General features: G+C 32.4%; 2 protein-coding genes and 1 long non-coding RNA gene across 3 annotated transcripts; all 3 read left to right on the top strand.

Annotated features, from left to right (window-relative positions):
• The first annotated feature begins 9,011 nt into the window (after nt 1–9,011).
• On the top strand, nt 9,012–10,063 carry LOC136067802 (disease resistance-like protein DSC1). Its single transcript, XM_065774099.1, has 2 exons — nt 9,012–9,402; nt 9,486–10,063. Exons 1-2 carry the CDS (start codon nt 9,016–9,018, stop codon nt 9,999–10,001), a joined length of 903 nt encoding a protein of 300 aa, XP_065630171.1. The 5' UTR covers nt 9,012–9,015; the 3' UTR covers nt 10,002–10,063.
• Nucleotides 10,064–10,242: 179 nt separating this feature from the next.
• On the top strand, nt 10,243–11,588 carry LOC136067806 (uncharacterized). The gene is made up of 2 exons (XR_010629223.1): nt 10,243–10,353; nt 11,386–11,588. It is a non-coding gene; the product is annotated as an uncharacterized LOC136067806 (long non-coding RNA).
• A 4,551-nt stretch (nt 11,589–16,139) lies between these two features.
• LOC112037372 (F-box/kelch-repeat protein At3g23880-like) lies at nt 16,140–17,321 on the top strand. Its single transcript, XM_024070181.2, has one exon. The coding sequence runs from the start codon at nt 16,140–16,142 to the stop codon at nt 17,319–17,321; it is 1,182 nt and encodes a 393-aa protein (XP_023925949.1).
• The last annotated feature ends 2,202 nt before the right edge of the window (nt 17,322–19,523 follow it).

The raw sequence follows: 19,523 nt of genomic DNA, 5'->3' as shown, positions 1-19,523 counted from the left end.
TTCGGCAACAGTGTTGCTGAAATTCAATCTCTCTCCTCATTTTCCTAAATAACTTGAAACAGTACCTATAATACAAATATGTTTTAAATTTAACAATATTTAATCAAAAGACTCATCTTGTAAATATTAATTAAAAGTACTTAAAAGTTAAGATATTTGTCACATATGGTGAAAAAAAGAAATGGCTGAAACTTGTCTACCTTTCCAATGTAATCACGTGAAGTAGCTTTAGAAACACAAATAAAAAAAGAATACAAAAACTAAAAGAGAGTGGAGCCGGACAAAAGAAAAGCGAAAGGAGAAAAAGAAGAAAGTTGACAGGACCGCTCAACAATTTTTGGAGTTTTTAGACGTAAATTTCAAGTGGGGTTTTTTTATATTTAAATATTAATTAAATAATATATAGAACTTGTTTGGGTACTGTTGAAAAGGCCAGTATCCGTGTACGCTGAAGCGTGTTTTTGTGACTGTAGTGCTTTTTTAGTAGATTTCTTGCACTGTTTATGAAACTTACAAACTTTTTTTTCACCAAAACTTTTATTAAAAATAAGTTTTACGATATTATTTACATAATTAAAAATTATTTTGTTATAATATTTTTAATTTTTAGCAAAATAAGCGATATTTAAATACAGTCATAATTAAAAATGATAATTTAAATAAAAATAAATTTTAAAGTATAGAATAATAAAACTTGATTATTGCAATTTTTTTTAAAGTCGTAGCCACTTTAAAGTCTAAACCTGTACAAATAAAAATTAATTTAATACATAGTTTAATAAATTAGTATTACTATAATACAAATGAGTTGATATGATACACATTAAATTATTAATTGGTATAATAATTTATAATAAGCATATCAAGCCAATGTAGAAGTCATGATTCTTCCCTGATATTGCATTTGCATGCCATTAAAGCCCCTATGTTATGCATCAGGGATCGCTAGAGGAATTGGCTGGCAACATGTAGGAGCCTATATCCATTAGATTGAATTTAGAACAGTCTATTTTGTACAAGCATTTTTGCGTGCCCACGGAACAAGTTCACAAATTTCTTCCTTTCTATATAATTGTCCCCCCTTCTCCCTTCTCTTATTTTTACTGCAATTTATTTTTGTTCAGCTTGATTATAAGGCAAAAATATTTGAAATTCTTAAAACTATTTCATATTGGAATAATTAATATCAAATCTATATTTTGTTAAAATTGGTGACAATTGAAACGTGCTAGGCTTGTAAACTAAACTAATTTTGAATACTTACTTGGATTTCATTGTTGTTTCAGGGTGTCAAAAGCTAGAGGGAGGATATTTATTTCAGATTTCAAAGTATACTGAGTTGGATGGCAAAACAATTTTTCTTACTGTATTTGTGTTTCCCAGGACTCAGTTTCAGCTGAAACTTATTTTTGTAAAATCCTTAAATTTGTATTTGGAGTTATGGGGACGCTAATTATCTTCATCTATGATTTCAATATTTGTTGTGAATGCCCATTTTATATCGCCTCTCACAAAAAGGTAACGAAAGCTATTGCAAAATGCCATCTTGTGTTTCTCCCATGAAATAGGATTTTTGTAATGCATAGTGAACTAGATTGATTGGTTGCATGGTAAAATATTATGGTTTTTCCAGAAATCCAGGATTTAAAATTCCGCAGTATTAGCACATCAAAGTACTGGGTCTCCAGTAAACATAGAGCTGCCTCCCATTTGGTGTAAGATAAATTGTTGTGTTTAAGTGTGAAGAGATGAGCTTAGAGCTCTTTTCATAGGCCATATCCCATGGGCCCATGGTGATATGTGTCACGGTTGGCTCTATCTGCTGTATTTGTTTCAAGAGTAGTTGTAAACTTGTAAATTGGTCAGGATGAGGTCATTGTTAGTATTTCAAGAGCTTGTGGCTTTGGCCTCTTCTTATAAGCCCAGCAAGCTTAGTAATTAGAAGGGAAGAGGAAGGCACATAATTGCTCACAATAAAAATGACTTATAGGGAGAAAATCGAACGAAGACCACATGGAGCTGACGGCATATGTGGATGGGTTGTTTTATCCTACCTCCTCCCTTTACCTCTATTTTGAGTACACATCTAGCTAAATATCTGAATCAATAAACATTAGTCCATTAATCACCACAATTATAAAGAATAAAATAGTTTCTCTCCTTTTTAATGTGGGATTGAAAATATCACTAACTCTTTATCTTTCATATTAACTCTTATATTTTTATATTTATATTTTCATATTAATTCATTTTAATTAAATAATATTAAAATGCCTTAAAGAGCAAGAGTGTCATACCTTAGCCGAGTTATGTACCATTATAATATCTTTATCTTATTATTCTTATTTTTATATAATTAACATGTCATACATTTGTTATTATTCATATGTTTTTAAATTGAGAAAAGAAGTAAAAATTTCATTTTGTTTGGTCCAAGCTTGTTACATGACTGTGGATTGTCATATTATTTTATTATTTTAAACTACGGATCCAACATTATCCATATATGAATTTGACATTGTTTATCTTCTTCATTATTTTCTACAAGAAGGCCGGCCCATATCCATTATGTTGTACAAGGAGTCACTATAGTTTTTGGTTCTGGGCTCGCTCAGTTCATATTTGTTTATGTTTTATGAGACTGTCAAATATGGACGAGTGGTGTGGCCTGGGTTTTGGGCTCATTGAAGATAGTATCTAAATTGGTTTGTGGTGGGTCAAGGTAATTAATTAAGTCTTGTTAAAGATGGGCCTTGTGAACATAGGATTTGGGAGAACATAAATATTGGTCGAAAGTGTGTTGGTGGGTGTAGAGCTACATTTTTTTTCTATAACTTTCTGACAATTTTTGAGATGATAATTTCTTAATACTAAATAATAAAGTGATGTCAGTAGACTTATGTGAAAGATAATAATTAATAACATATTGTCTCAAGGAATTGTGAGAATTATTGTAAAAAAAAAGATTTAATCGTAGTGTTACTTGTAGGAGTGGTCCCAAATTGTTAGGGAAAGTAGGATGTATTCATAGTGTTACTTATGTTCTATGATAAAAACTATCATTTGCCAATCTCGTTGGTTAATGTACCTTTTGCATTGGATGTCACCCTCCCCCATAACAATATCATTAATTTTTTTGAAAGTAATGTTATAGTAACAAACTTTTTTACAATACTTTTACAAACCATTAAAGTAGTAAATTCTTATCAGTTAGAGAAAGTAGGATGTATTCTTAGTGTTACTTATGTTCTATGATAAAAAATATCATTTGCCAATCTCACTGGTTAATGTAGCTTTTGCACTGGATGTCACCCTCCCCCTTAACAATATCATTAATTCTTTTGAAAGTAATGTTATAGTAACAAACTTTTTTACAATACTTTTACAAACCGTTAATGTAGCAAATTCTTATCAGTTTGCATTTGAGCCAACAACTTATATTACTTTTTTACATAAGCATAAGCACTAACTATATCAACAATTTATAAAAATGTTTATAGCTCTAGCATTTTCCTCATTTAAAGGTTATTAAAAAAAAATTGTAGATTTAAAATCTAAAACAAAACATACAAACCTAGAAAAATGCACAAAGTTTAGCTTCAAACTTCATTGTAACCTAAGTTTACAATTTCACTCAATATATTTTTATTAGATGTGAATTTTGTCAAATTCATCATTAAATTGCATTTACTTCTTATATGCTCTATGTTTGCAAAATTTTTAGAAAATTAAAGATTAATAGTTATGTTATTAATTAATTGTTTAAATTGCAAGTTTTTGTAGTATAAAACAATGCATAAAAAATAATTTTTGGATCCTATAATATATAATATTCAATTGGCACAAAATTTGACCTATGTATTAAAAGCATAAAAAACATACAATCCAACAGTTAGATTTTCAAAATATACTACAACAAAGTTTGTAGCCAAATTTTGTCTCGGAAAAATTAGTCAAGCAATAAAAACTATCAATAACAAAAATATAAATAAAAAAAATTAAGCCCAATCAATCAATTTTACTCAAAAAAAATAACACGCCCCTTTAAAAATTTTAAATAAAGAAACTTTGTCCTTGCTGAGTAGTAAACATCAAAGACACTTAAAAAAAAAAAAAAAAAAAAATCCAGTAGCTAATTAATAAATTTGGAGGTCAAAACCACCGCACATAGCCAACTCAAAATCGCCCCCTTAATTCCAAGTGCTAAAATTCATATAAGATAAAGCAACAATCCCAACTATCCTAGGGTGTTTTTTTTTTTTTTTTTTTTTTTTTTTAATATGCTTTAGTTAACCTAGTAAAATTAATCCAATAGTCTTAAAAATACAGGAAATAAGTCAATTTTATAATTCACATGATATATTAAATTACGTGGCAAATGTAAGCTTTCTACCCAACTCACACCACAGATAAAATATGAGGCTTTATGCATTTTCTTCAATACATTCTTCTGAGTTTTATTTTTGAGAAAAAACATTCTTCTGACTTGGTCCCAATTCATTATTGCAGTATTGCACTTCTATCATGGGTTGATGAAGACAACTTATAATTTCACGATCTATGATTTAGGCCTTTTCTCCTGACAAAGGTGCCATGCACCAACATGCTCCAGGCTCCGACCTTTGTGCATCTTTCCAATATATTAAACTTTCAACAACATCAAATAGATAAATGGTTAATTATCCAATTTTCATGCCATCCCCCAGCTCATATATTTTATAAGAGAGGTGCTACGTTTATAATATTTTTACAACATTTTACAACAAATCATAGGTAGTTAATTGTTATTGGTTCAAATTTAAACCTAACACTAAGATTACTTTTTGCCCTAATAATAACAAATAGTGACAATCTACAACTTATGATTTATTATAAAAATATTGTAAAAATGTTGTAAACATATCATTTCTCTTTTTTAATAACCTTGAAGTTCAAAAGATATAGTGAGTGTTTGGATTCACGTTTTTCCCTCACGTTTGCTTTTTTTTTTTTTTTTAGCGCATATGAATAGTAACTACACTGCTCATGCACATGGATTCATTGTGCAGGAGATAAAGTGCACTGTTCACGGTCCCACGATACTATTCACACATTTAACAATTATTTTGCTATAGTGTTTTCAGTTTTTAGCAAAATAAGCTATATCTAAACAGACCCATATTCTTATAGGTTCGACCAATACGATTTTTAAGTTTTTAATTTTTAGGATTTCTTTTTTCATCTTTTTCTCCCAGTACATTTTTTTTTCTTATATAAACCTTCTAGAAGATCTGTATTAAGATAGATAACTCGAAAACAAAGCACTAACTTTTTTTCTTGAAATTAGAAAGCCCCAAAAATACAAAGAGGAGCAATGTACGTGCAACAAAAAAAGGAAAAAATTTGACTCCAAGTCTCCAACCACTAATAATAAGAAGATGATATATATCTTGTTACATAGACTTAGTTAATTAGGTTAAATTAATTAGTGGTTTGAGCCAAACTTTAGCCACCAAAAAAATTTGATAACATTTTTTACACCAATTAGATGGGTAAACTTGTATAGATTCACATTTAAGTCCACTACTAACTCAATTTTTTAATTACAATTAATAATCTGCCATATTAGCTAGCAGATGTCAAAAATTTTGTATGAATAGACTTTCTCTACATTTGAATCCACTATTAACATAAATTTTTTAATTATTATTAACAATCGGCCACATTTTTTGTGTGTGTGAATAGTTTGTATAAAAAGATAGGTGCAGTGAGAGTTGAGCGAGTAAGTGGACTTTAACATGACAGACGGCGTTGTTTTGGGACAATTATGGTGTTTTGCTTCTTTTTTTTTTTTTTTAATAAAATAATTTGATAGTCAGATTCTTCAATTTAAAAATAAAGGAATAGCTTCTTGTGCGTGGAGAAACCGTGTGGATTCAGTGTAGGAACTGTGTGTTTTAAATATCAAACAAATCATGGAGTGTACTAGTGTCGTAACTTGGAAGTATTAGAATAGATTATATCCAAAAACAACCCCACAAGTCAGCAACCATTATCTTCCAAATAGCACCAAAATGTTCAGTGGAGAACACCAGTATGTTTTGGCCGAGCTGGATTTGATCCTCAAACTTCAACGACGTGTTTTAGCAGTTGAACTGTGTCTGAATCAGTTCCCCAAATGAGAGAATTGCGTCCACAACCACCGACCCTCCGAAGGAGGAATATCTATCTTCCATACGACATCGTACTCAACATCCTGACAAGGCTACCAGTGAAGTCTTTGATGAGATTCAGGTGCGTTTCAAAGTCCTGGAACTCTTCAATAACTAGTCCCGATTTCATCTCTACCCACCTTAATAACAGCATAGATTCACGTGGTAACGGTTATGTCATACACATGCCATGTGTAAGAGACATTATTCTTCTTCTATTAACACTAAAAGACCAGTTTGCACTGTCGCTTGGACCGCACGTTTGATACGATTTCTGAGGTGGAATTCCCTTTCATTTTCCTTTTGGGTGTGCCCAAATAGTCGGTTCCTGCAATGGCTTATTGTGTTTTGCCACTTCGGCTTATTGTATATATTTGTGGAATCCCAGCATTAGAATATTCAAGAGGTTGCCCAATACTTGCCTAGGACAGTTAAGGTTTGCTACACTCGGATTCGCATATCATTCCGAGAAGAATGACTACAAGGTTGTGAGGATTTCACGTTCTCCTTTCTCTGCACCTGTGAGTTCTCATGAGATTGAGGTGTACACGTTAAGTTCGGATTCATGGAGAAGTGTTGGAACGACGTTGACAACCGATGTTTTGTTCTATGATAAAAACTATCCTTTGCCAATCCCATTGGTTAATGGAGCTTGCATTGGATGTCACGTATCGTAGAAGAAGAAGAGAATCGCAGGAGGAGAATGATTATGGCGTTTGATGTCAATAGTGAGAATTCAAAAGGCTAGCATTGCCTGATGGGTCTACTGATGAGAACATCTTTCAAACATTTCTTCATCATTAAGGGTAAACTGGCTTTTATTACATGGGCACGGAGTGAACAACATGGCACCCAATACTCCATATGGGTGATGAAGAAGTATGGTGTGGTTGAGTCTTGGATTAAACTTTCTGTTTACCAGTTGAAAGAGTAGCTCATTGCACTGCCTTTATGGAGTATGGTTCACTTCTGGTTTGCTACATCAATGATCGAGTAGAGAGTCAAGAATTTAAGTTTGTATTAGTTGACATTGAAACTCTACATGAGAAGAAGGATCTTGATATCCAACATCATTCATATGTAGCTACTTTCATGGAGAGTCTTGTTTTACTTGATGGAGCAAACGTGGTATCTTACTAAGCAAATGACAGCGTGCGTATAAGAAGTGAAGTCATTAGCAGTATAGATGGATTTAAACCTTTGTTTATTCTTTTCCCTCAGTAGTAGGCATGGTAGTCTTGCTAAAAAGATAGATTTTTCATCTCAAGTTTACACATCATTTTCTTTCTATTCTGTTTTAGTATTTGATTTTTGTTTGTGATTTGTTTTAATTGTGCACATACTAAAGTCGGGTAGTGTTAGCAAAAAACAATACTTGGACAACATAATCTTCTTTGCTTGTGGATCAAAATGTTTAGGGTTAAAACAAACAGAGATTGATAATTTCCCCTCTCTAACCATGAGAAATGAAAAAGGAGAATTGAACATAATATACTAAGAGACCTGAGAAATGCCTTTTTTTTCTGATAAAGAGACAGGAGAAATGCTAATGATCAGAAAAAAAAAAAAAAAAATTAATCATTGCATTACTATTACTGTACTTATTAGTGCACCAACTTCGGTGTAATTTGGATATATTAAACAAAAGTATGCATTGGGTTCTTTTTTTTATCGTTTGTATTGTATATTTGACTTGGAGTATGCTGAATGAACTAGCTTCTCTCTACTAAAGCGCCAAGTGTATAACAGATAGTTTGAATTTTATTAGCCAACATTTGGAACCTTTATGTCTTGCACTGCATTTTTGAGGGAGGAAATACTTAGAATTTTGAAAGATCATGAATTATCTACTTTGATGCTGGAAGTTTCTTTTCTAACACCAAAATCTGTGTTCAATGGAAAACATAAACCATTTTGGTTGATCTGGATTTGATCTTTAAACTTCAAACACGTGTTTAGCCGTCCGATCTATATCTGAACTTGAGTCTAGTAACCCCAAGATATTCCTCTCTTTATCTCTTAACACACCCAATCTATCTGAGCGTATTTAATGTCCCAATGAGATAACCGCGTCAACAACCACAATTCTTGATAAAGGAAGAACCATCTCCTAGATGACATCGTAATCAACAACATCCTTAATAAGGTACCAGTGAAATTAGTGATGAGATGGCAGGTGTGTGCAAATCCTAACACTCCCAAGGCCAGCTCAACAATTTTGGAGGCCTTATCTTTTTTTAACTTTAAAGTATAATCTGCACACTTTTTTTTTCTCTCAACATATATATATATATATATATAATCTTTAGGAGTGGCTTCAATAAATTTCCTTACTTCACAAAAGTTATTATTTTATTAAAATAACTATTATGTTTAATGGAAGCTTTTCCTTCGGGTTGAACAGTATTTGGACATGTTAAAAAGCATGGATCTTAGTTATTCAGCAAACATTATTCAGACACCTGACTTCACTGGGTTTCCAAGGCTTGAGAGACTTCGTCTTAGTTGGTGCACTAATTTGGTTGACCTCCACCCATCTATTCGGCATCTCAACAGGCTTGTTGTCTTAGATCTTGAACACTGCAAATCTCTTACCAATCTTCCCTGCATTTCCACCGAAATGGAGTCCCTTTAAATTCTTAATCTTTGTGGCTGTTCCAAATTCAGAAACTTTCTAGAATTTAATGGAGTTTTGAAAAGCCTATCAGAACTTCACTTGAGTGGAACTGGAATTGAGACACTACCCTCATCAATCCAGTGTTTGGTTGCCCTTTCTTTATTAAATCTAAAAGACTGTTGTCATCTCGAGTGTCTTCCAAGTTACATGGATAGTTTGATGTCGCTTGAAAAACTTGATATTTCGGGATGTCGCCGTCTTGTCAACCTGCCAGACAGCCTTTGGAAAATTAAGTGTTTGAAGGAACTTGATTTGCAAGGTACCCGAATTAGAGAAGTTTCCTTAGCCAATCCTGTCTGGCAAGATCTATTGAAATATCAACTGTCATTCAATATGGACTCCATGTATCCGACGACGGCGGAGCCAAGACCCTGTCGTTTACGGTCGATAAAAGAGAAGCGGGTTCTACTCCCTACAATCACATCGGCGTCATTTAATACACAATCGATAAGCCAAAACTCACTACCTTCGTTCCATGGGTATGATGAGAGTAGCCGTAGAGTGGCATTTACAATATTGAACCGTTACCTACAGGTACTTTGCTCTCTCTATCTCTCTCTCACACTTGCACATTGTTAAATGGAGGATCATGTTTTTTTTTTTTTACTTTGATACAGGGACTCCTTTGCCAAAAAACTGAATTCCAGACAATTATTGAAATGAAAAACCTTCCGCGATGGTTAACACATCGAAGTTTGGGAAATTCAGTAAGCATAGAGCTGCCTCCAAATTGGTGTAATGGTAGGTGGATGGGATTCGTTCTTTGTGCTTATGTCAATGTAATTGGCGAAACATTTGGTCTTGGAGCTCGTGTGATAGCCCTTGGTGATATGCCTCACAGTCACTATGCCTCTAAAACTTTCTTTAGGACGACGGCTTTGGGGAGCCACATTTGGCTGTTGTATTTTTCTCATGATGATTGGTTCGCTACTGTTGGGAATGGTGAATGCAGTCAGATTGAGCTTGTATTTGAGAACTATGGCTCAGTCGAGGGAGTGAGGGAATGCGGGGTCAGTTTGGTGTACGAACAAGATGTGGAAGAGTTCAACCAAACAATTGCACAAAGTGGCAATAGCGGTGGCATTACTTCAGAAAGTATTTCTTCCAAAAGAAAAAGACGATTCAGCAAGTAGTTGAATAAATGATCTAGATAGGAAAGACAGTCTCAAGCTTCACTTGTTGCTACACTGCGCTAATGATTTTGCTAAGGTAGATTATTCAGTACTGTTAATTGTCCAAGCATGACGTTATTTTTCTAAATAAATATTTTTACTTGTGAAAACTTGAGACTGCATAATATTCCCTTCTCTAACTTTTTTTATACTTCAGAATCATTGGACCTGTGCCTTTGAAAACAGTAATTAAGCAATTTTAGTTACAATCATTAGGAATGAGTGAATCATTAATTGTTTTCTTCCTTCAATTATAGTACCATACTGACTCAGGTTTTTACAAATTTACAGATTATGGACATGTCTGCAGAAGGTGAGGACCATGTTCTGTTTATGCCTCGAACATTTGCTAAATACTTAAATACTGGGGAGGATTTTCATAGGATTAATTTCAAATTTGAGGCTACTGCTACTGGTTATGCATAATCATTTCTGTTAGTATGATTAGTTTTGAATTTATATATGGTTTCAGTCATGATGATTTGGAAATGTATTCAAGTGACATATCCTTGCATCTTGTTTCATGATGACAAAAGAGGCAAGATTTATTTTTAGGGGTTCTAGTCCTTATCAGATATGACTTATGAGTTATATGGTTTCATTTATAATGATTTTTATAGGGATGAAGTTCAATTGAGTGCCTGAGTTGTAAATCATGGAGAATTTTAGAAGCTATTAGTTTTTATCAATCAAGTTATACAATCAACCAAGCATTTTTAGTCTTCATTCTAGAAATATTTTCCTTGCAATTCGAAAGTCAATTAACACTGTTGAAAGCCTCATATAAGTTCACCCTTTAAGTAATCTTCTTTCTGGGCTAAAAGAGTGTTATACATATTCAAGCAGACTTGTCTAGTTGATAGTTATGGCCTAACCATCATATTGTTGGTATCTTTCTTCCAAATATATAGATCAGCATATCAAGCCAATGTAGAAGTCATGATTCTTCCCTGATATTGCATTTGCATGCCATTAAAGCCCCTATGTTATGCATCAGGGATCGCTAGAGGAATTGGCTGGCAACATGTAGGAGCCTATATCCATTAGATTGAATTTAGAACAGTCTATTTTGTACAAGCATTTTTGCGTGCCCACGGAACAAGTTCACAAATTTCTTCCTTTCTATATAATTGTCCCCCCTTCTCCCTTCTCTTATTTTTACTGCAATTTATTTTTGTTCAGCTTGATTATAAGGCAAAAATATTTGAAATTCTTAAAACTATTTCATATTGGAATAATTAATATCAAATCTATATTTTGTTAAAATTGGTGACAATTGAAACGTGCTAGGCTTGTAAACTAAACTAATTTTGAATACTTACTTGGATTTTCATTGTTGTTTCAGGGTGTCAAAAGCTAGAGGGAGGATATTTATTTCAGATTTCAAAGTATACTGAGTTGGATGGCAAAACAATTTTTCTTACTGTATTTGTGTTTCCCAGGACTCAGTTTCAGCTGAAACTTATTTTTGTAAAATCCTTTAAATTTGTATTTGGAGTTATGGGGACGCTAATTATCTTCATCTATGATTTCAATATTTGTTGTGAATGCCCATTTTATATCGCCTCTCACAAAAAGGTAACGAAAGCTATTGCAAAATGCCATCTTGTGTTTCTCCCCATGAAATAGGATTTTTGTAATGCATAGTGAACTAGATTGATTGGTTGCATGGTAAAATATTATGGTTTTTCCAGAAATCCAGGATTTAAAATTCCGCAGTATTAGCACATCAAAGTACTGGGTCTCCAGTAAACATAGAGCTGCCTCCCATTTGGTGTAAGATAAATTGTTGTGTTTAAGTGTGAAGAGATGAGCTTAGAGCTCTTTTCATAGGCCATATCCCATGGGCCCATGGTGATATGTGTCACGGTTGGCTCTATCTGCTGTATTTGTTTCAAGAGTAGTTGTAAACTTGTAAATTGGTCAGGATGAGGTCATTGTTAGTATTTCAAGAGCTTGTGGCTTTGGCCTCTTCTTATAAGCCCAGCAAGCTTAGTAATTAGAAGGGAAGAGGAAGGCACATAATTGCTCACAATAAAAAATGACTTATAGGGAGAAAATCGAACGAAGACCACATGGAGCTGACGGCATATGTGGATGGGTTGTTTTATCCTACCTCCTCCCTTTACCTCTATTTTGAGTACACATCTAGCTAAATATCTGAATCAATAAACATTAGTCCATTAATCACCACAATTATAAAGAATAAAATAGTTTCTCTCCTTTTTAATGTGGGATTGAAAATATCACTAACTCTTTATCTTTCATATTAACTCTTATATTTTTATATTTATATTTTCATATTAATTCATTTTAATTAAATAATATTAAAATGCCTTAAAGAGCAAGAGTGTCATACCTTAGCCGAGTTATGTACCATTATAATATCTTTATCTTATTATTCTTATTTTTATATAATTAACATGTCATACATTTGTTATTATTCATATGTTTTTAAAATTGAGAAAAGAAGTAAAAATTTCATTTTGTTTGGTCCAAGCTTGTTACATGACTGTGGATTGTCATATTATTTTATTATTTTTAAACTACGGATCCAACATTATCCATATATGAATTTGACATTGTTTATCTTCTTCATTATTTTCTACAAGAAGGCCGGCCCATATCCATTATGTTGTACAAGGAGTCACTATAGTTTTTGGTTCTGGGCTCGCTCAGTTCATATTTGTTTATGTTTTATGAGACTGTCAAATATGGACGAGTGGTGTGGCCTGGGTTTTGGGCTCATTGAAGATAGTATCTAAATTGGTTTGTGGTGGGTCAAGGTAATTAATTAAGTCTTGTTAAAGATGGGCCTTGTGAACATAGGGATTTGGGAGAACATAAATATTGGTCGAAAGTGTGTTGGTGGGTGTAGAGCTACATTTTTTTTTCTATAACTTTCTGACAATTTTTGAGATGATAATTTCTTAATACTAAATAATAAAGTGATGTCAGTAGACTTATGTGAAAGATAATAATTAATAACATATTGTCTCAAGGAATTGTGAGAATTATTGTAAAAAAAAGATTTAATCGTAGTGTTACTTGTAGGAGTGGTCCCAAATTGTTAGGGAAAGTAGGATGTATTCATAGTGTTACTTATGTTCTATGATAAAAACTATCATTTGCCAATCTCGTTGGTTAATGTACCTTTTGCATTGGATGTCACCCTCCCCCATAACAATATCATTAATTTTTTTGAAAGTAATGTTATAGTAACAAACTTTTTTACAATACTTTTACAAACCATTAAAGTAGTAAATTCTTATCAGTTAGAGAAAGTAGGATGTATTCTTAGTGTTACTTATGTTCTATGATAAAAAATATCATTTGCCAATCTCACTGGTTAATGTAGCTTTTGCACTGGATGTCACCCTCCCCCTTAACAATATCATTAATTCTTTTGAAAGTAATGTTATAGTAACAAACTTTTTTACAATACTTTTACAAACCGTTAATGTAGCAAATTCTTATCAGTTTGCATTTGAGCCAACAACTTATATTACTTTTTTTACATAAGCATAAGCACTAACTATATCAACAATTTATAAAAATGTTTATAGCTCTAGCATTTTCCTCATTTTAAAGGTTATTAAAAAAAAATTGTAGATTTAAAATCTAAAACAAAACATACAAACCTAGAAAAATGCACAAAGTTTAGCTTCAAACTTCATTGTAACCTAAGTTTACAATTTCACTCAATATATTTTTATTAGATGTGAATTTTGTCAAATTCATCATTAAATTGCATTTACTTCTTATATGCTCTATGTTTGCAAAATTTTTAGAAAATTAAAGATTAATAGTTATGTTATTAATTAATTGTTTAAATTGCAAGTTTTTGTAGTATAAAACAATGCATAAAAAATAATTTTTGGATCCTATAATATATAATATTCAATTGGCACAAAATTTGACCTATGTATTAAAAGCATAAAAAACATACAATCCAACAGTTAGATTTTCAAAATATACTACAACAAAGTTTGTAGCCAAATTTTGTCTCGGAAAAATTAGTCAAGCAATAAAAACTATCAATAACAAAAATATAAATAAAAAAAATTAAGCCCAATCAATCAATTTTACTCAAAAAAAATAACACGCCCCTTTAAAAAATTTTAAATAAAGAAACTTTGTCCTTGCTGAGTAGTAAACATCAAAGACACTTAAAAAAAAATTTTTTTTTTTTTTTTTTTTTTTTTTTTTTAATATGCTTTAGTTAACCTAGTAAAATTAATCCAATAGTCTTAAAAATACAGGAAATAAGTCAATTTTATAATTCACATGATATATTAAATTACGTGGCAAATGTAAGCTTTCTACCCAACTCACACCACAGATAAAATATGAGGCTTTATGCATTTTCTTCAATACATTCTTCTGAGTTTTATTTTTGAGAAAAAACATTCTTCTGACTTGGTCCCAATTCATTATTGCAGTATTGCACTTCTATCATGGGTTGATGAAGACAACTTATAATTTCACGATCTATGATTTAGGCCTTTTCTCCTGACAAAGGTGCCATGCACCAACATGCTCCAGGCTCCGACCTTTGTGCATCTTTCCAATATATTAAACTTTCAACAACATCAAATAGATAAATGGTTAATTATCCAATTTTCATGCCATCCCCCAGCTCATATATTTTTATAAGAGAGGTGCTACGTTTATAATATTTTTACAACATTTTTACAACAAATCATAGGTAGTTAATTGTTATTGGTTCAAATTTAAACCTAACACTAAGATTACTTTTTTGCCCTAATAATAACAAATAGTGACAATCTACAACTTATGATTTATTATAAAAATATTGTAAAAATGTTGTAAACATATCATTTCTCTTTTTTTAATAACCTTGAAGTTCAAAAGATATAGTGAGTGTTTGGATTCACGTTTTTCCCTCACGTTTGCTTTTTTTTTTTTTTTTTAGCGCATATGAATAGTAACTACACTGCTCATGCACATGGATTCATTGTGCAGGAGATAAAGTGCACTGTTCACGGGTCCCACGATACTATTCACACATTTAACAATTATTTTGCTATAGTGTTTTCAGTTTTTAGCAAAATAAGCTATATCTAAACAGACCCATATTCTTATAGGTTCGACCAATACGATTTTTAAGTTTTTAATTTTTAGGATTTCTTTTTTCATCTTTTTCTCCCAGTACATTTTTTTTTTCTTATATAAACCTTCTAGAAGATCTGTATTAAGATAGATAACTCGAAAACAAAGCACTAACTTTTTTTCTTGAAATTAGAAAGCCCCAAAAATACAAAGAGGAGCAATGTACGTGCAACAAAAAAAGGAAAAAATTTGACTCCAAGTCTCCAACCACTAATAATAAGAAGATGATATATATCTTGTTACATAGACTTAGTTAATTAGGTTAAATTAATTAGTGGTTTGAGCCAAACTTTAGCCACCAAAAAAATTTGATAACATTTTTTACACCAATTAGATGGGTAAACTTGTATAGATTCACATTTAAGTCCACTACTAACTCAATTTTTTAATTACAATTAATAATCTGCCATATTAGCTAGCAGATGTCAAAAATTTTGTATGAATAGACTTTCTCTACATTTGAATCCACTATTAACATAAATTTTTTAATTATTATTAACAATCGGCCACATTTTTTGTGTGTGTGAATAGTTTGTATAAAAAGATAGGTGCAGTGAGAGTTGAGCGAGTAAGTGGACTTTAACATGACAGACGGCGTTGTTTTGGGACAATTATGGTGTTTTGCTTCTTTTTTTTTTTTTTTTAATAAAATAATTTGATAGTCAGATTCTTCAATTTAAAAATAAAGGAATAGCTTCTTGTGCGTGGAGAAACCGTGTGGATTCAGTGTAGGAACTGTGTGTTTTAAATATCAAACAAATCATGGAGTGTACTAGTGTCGTAACTTGGAAGTATTAGAATAGATTATATCCAAAAACAACCCCACAAGTCAGCAACCATTATCTTCCAAAATAGCACCAAAATGTTCAGTGGAGAACACCAGTATGTTTTGGCCGAGCTGGATTTGATCCTCAAACTTCAACGACGTGTTTTAGCAGTTGAACTGTGTCTGAATCAGTTCCCCAAATGAGAGAATTGCGTCCACAACCACCGACCCTCCGAAGGAGGAATATCTATCTTCCATACGACATCGTACTCAACATCCTGACAAGGCTACCAGTGAAGTCTTTGATGAGATTCAGGTGCGTTTCAAAGTCCTGGAACTCTTCAATAACTAGTCCCGATTTCATCTCTACCCACCTTAATAACAGCATAGATTCACGTGGTAACGGTTATGTCATACACATGCCATGTGTAAGAGACATTTATTCTTCTTCTATTAACACTAAAAGACCAGTTTGCACTGTCGCTTTGGACCGCACGTTTGATACGATTTCTGAGGTTGGAATTCCCTTTCATTTTCCTTTTGGGTGTGCCCAAATAGTCGGTTCCTGCAATGGCTTATTGTGTTTTGCCACTTCGGCTTATTGTATATATTTGTGGAATCCCAGCATTAGAATATTCAAGAGGTTGCCCAATACTTGCCTAGGACAGTTAAGGTTTGCTACACTCGGATTCGCATATCATTCCGAGAAGAATGACTACAAGGTTGTGAGGATTTCACGTTCTCCTTTCTCTGCACCTGTGAGTTCTCATGAGATTGAGGTGTACACGTTAAGTTCGGATTCATGGAGAAGTGTTGGAACGACGTTGACAACCGATGTTTTGTTCTATGATAAAAACTATCCTTTGCCAATCCCATTGGTTAATGGAGCTTTGCATTGGATGTCACGTATCGTAGAAGAAGAAGAGAATCGCAGGAGGAGAATGATTATGGCGTTTGATGTCAATAGTGAGAAATTCAAAAGGCTAGCATTGCCTGATGGGTCTACTGATGAGAACATCTTTCAAACATTTCTTTCATCATTCAAGGGTAAACTGGCTTTTATTACATGGGCACGGAGTGAACAACATGGCACCCAATACTCCATATGGGTGATGAAGAAGTATGGTGTGGTTGAGTCTTGGATTAAACTTTCTGTTGTACCAGTTGAAAGAGTAGCTCATTGCACTGCCTTTATGGAGTATGGTTCACTTCTGGTTTGCTACATCAATGATCGAGTAGAGAGTCAAGAATTTAAGTTTGTATTAGTTGACATTGAAACTCTACATGAGAAGAAGGATCTTGATATCCAACATCATTCATATGTAGCTACTTTCATGGAGAGTCTTGTTTTACTTGATGGAGCAAACGTGGTATCTTACTAAGCAAATGACAGCGTGCGTATAAGAAGTGAAGTCATTAGCAGTATAGATGGATTTAAACCTTTGTTATTCCTTTTCCCTCAGTAGTAGGCATGGTAGTCTTGCTAAAAGCTAGATTTTTATCCCAAGTTTACATCATCCTTTTCTTTCTATTCTGTTTTAGTATTTGATTTTTGTTTGTGATTTGTTTTAATTGTGCACATACTAAAGTCGGGTAGTGTTAGCAAAAAACAATACTTGGACAACATAATCCTTCTTTGCTTGTGGATCAAAATGTTTAGGTGCTTAAAACAAACAGAGATTGATAATTTCCCCTCTCTAACCATGAGAAATGAAAAAGGAGAATTGAACATAATATACTAAAGACCTGAGAAATGCCTTTTTTTTTCTGATAAAGAGACAGGAGAAATGCTAATGATCAGAAAAAAAAAAAAAAAAAAAATTAATTCATTGCATTACTATTACTGTACTTATTAGTGCACCAACTTCGGTGTAATTTGGATATATTAAACAAAAGTATGCATTGGGTTCTTTTTTTTTATCGTATTGTATTGTATATTTGACTTGGAGTATGCTGAATGAACTAAGCTTCTCTCTTACTAAAGGCCCAAGTGTATAACAGATAGTTTGAATTTTATTAGCCAACATTGGAACCTTTATGTCTTGCACTGCATTTTTGAGGGAGGAAATACTTAGAATTTTGAAGATCATGAATTATCTACTTTGATGCTGGAAGTTTCTTTTTCTAACACCAAATCTTTGTTCAATGGAAAACATAAACCATTTTGGTTGATCTGGATTTGATCTTTAAACTTCAACACCGTGTTTAGCCGTCGATCTATATCTGAACTTGAGTCTAGTAACCCACAAGATATTCCTCTCTTTATCTCTTAACACACCCAATCTATCTGAGCGTATTTAAATGTCCCAAATGAGATAACCGCGTCAACAACCACCAATTCTTGGATAAAGGAAGAACCATCTCCTAGATGACATCGTAATCAACAACATCCTTAATAAGGTACCAGTGAAATTAGTGATGAGATGCAGGTGTGTGCAAATCCTAACACTCCCAAGGCCAGCTCAACAATTTTGGAGGCCTTATCTTTTTTAAACTTTAAAGTATAATCTGCACACATAAAAATTAATTTATTACATGGGTCAATAAATTAGTATCACTATAATACAAACGAGCTGATATAATATACATCAAATTATTAATTGGTGTGATAATTTATAATAATTGATAAAGAGTTTGCATTAAATATATATATATATATATATATATATGGTAACTTATTAATTAGAGTGGGGCTGTGTGAGGGCCAGCTTAACTTAGGCTGTCAGCTTAACTTAGACCTTGTGATGTGTTGGGGCTTGTGGACAAGACTGCATAGTGCACATTGTGCAGTCTTGTCCTATCAAGTTGTGTGCACTATTATTGTGCAGTATTCTACATTTTAGGATATAATGTGGCATTTTTTAATGCATTTTATTAACCAATAAAAGTACTTAAATTTTTTTAATTAAAATATATAAATAAATATATTATATATATATATATATATATTTTTTTTTTAAGAAGTGAGGGCCTTTTTTTTATTTGGGAACCTTAGGCAATTGCATTAATTGCATCTATTGTTCAGCCAGCTCTGAACACTCCTTAATCACCACCCCTTATTTTATCTACATGGCTACACCCACCTTAATATATATATATATATATATCTCTAAAAACTGAAGTGTAGCATTTATTATTGCTAGGCTCCTGTTGAGCCACCTCATCCGACATGTCATTATTATTTTTTATATTTATTTTTTACTTTTAATTTATTTTTACAATATAAATATGTAAATATATTGTCCTTACAAATTCATCTTTGACTGTTTTAACTTTATATATTCAAGGACTTTAATTTTGATGTTATAAATAAATAATTCAAAACAAAAGTATTGTTTATACATATTCATCTTGATCGGTTTAACTTTACATATAATTTTTGCCAATTTATCTTCCTTCATTTTCGCTCTTCTTATTCCCAAACTCTTACTATAAATTTGTCACTCTCTTCCATTCTATGCATAGTTTTTCCATTAATAAGGCTCTCTCTCTCTCTCTCTCTCTCTCTCTCTCTCTCTCTCTCTCTCTCTCTCTCTCTCTCTCTCTCTCTTTTTTTTTTTTTTTTTTTTTTTTTTTTTTTTTCT

The sequence above is a fragment of the Quercus suber genome, unplaced genomic scaffold (genome assembly GCF_002906115.3).
Source record: "Quercus suber isolate HL8 unplaced genomic scaffold, Cork oak 2.0 scaffold_7, whole genome shotgun sequence".
Classification (NCBI taxonomy): Eukaryota; Viridiplantae; Streptophyta; class Magnoliopsida; order Fagales; family Fagaceae; genus Quercus; species Quercus suber.
This window is presented reverse-complemented; position numbering and strand designations above follow the sequence as displayed.

Excerpts from the sequence above, each read along its gene's own strand:
- LOC136067802 (XM_065774099.1), top strand. The coding sequence starts at position 9,016 with ATGGATAGTTTGATGTCGCTTGAAAAACTTGATATTTCGGGATGTCGC. Across the intron at positions 9,403-9,485 it reads TATTGAACCGTTACCTACAG|GGACTCCTTTGCCAAAAAAC; the intron begins GTACTTTGCTCT and ends ACTTTGATACAG.
- LOC112037372 (XM_024070181.2), top strand. The coding sequence starts at position 16,140 with ATGAGAGAATTGCGTCCACAACCACCGACCCTCCGAAGGAGGAATATC.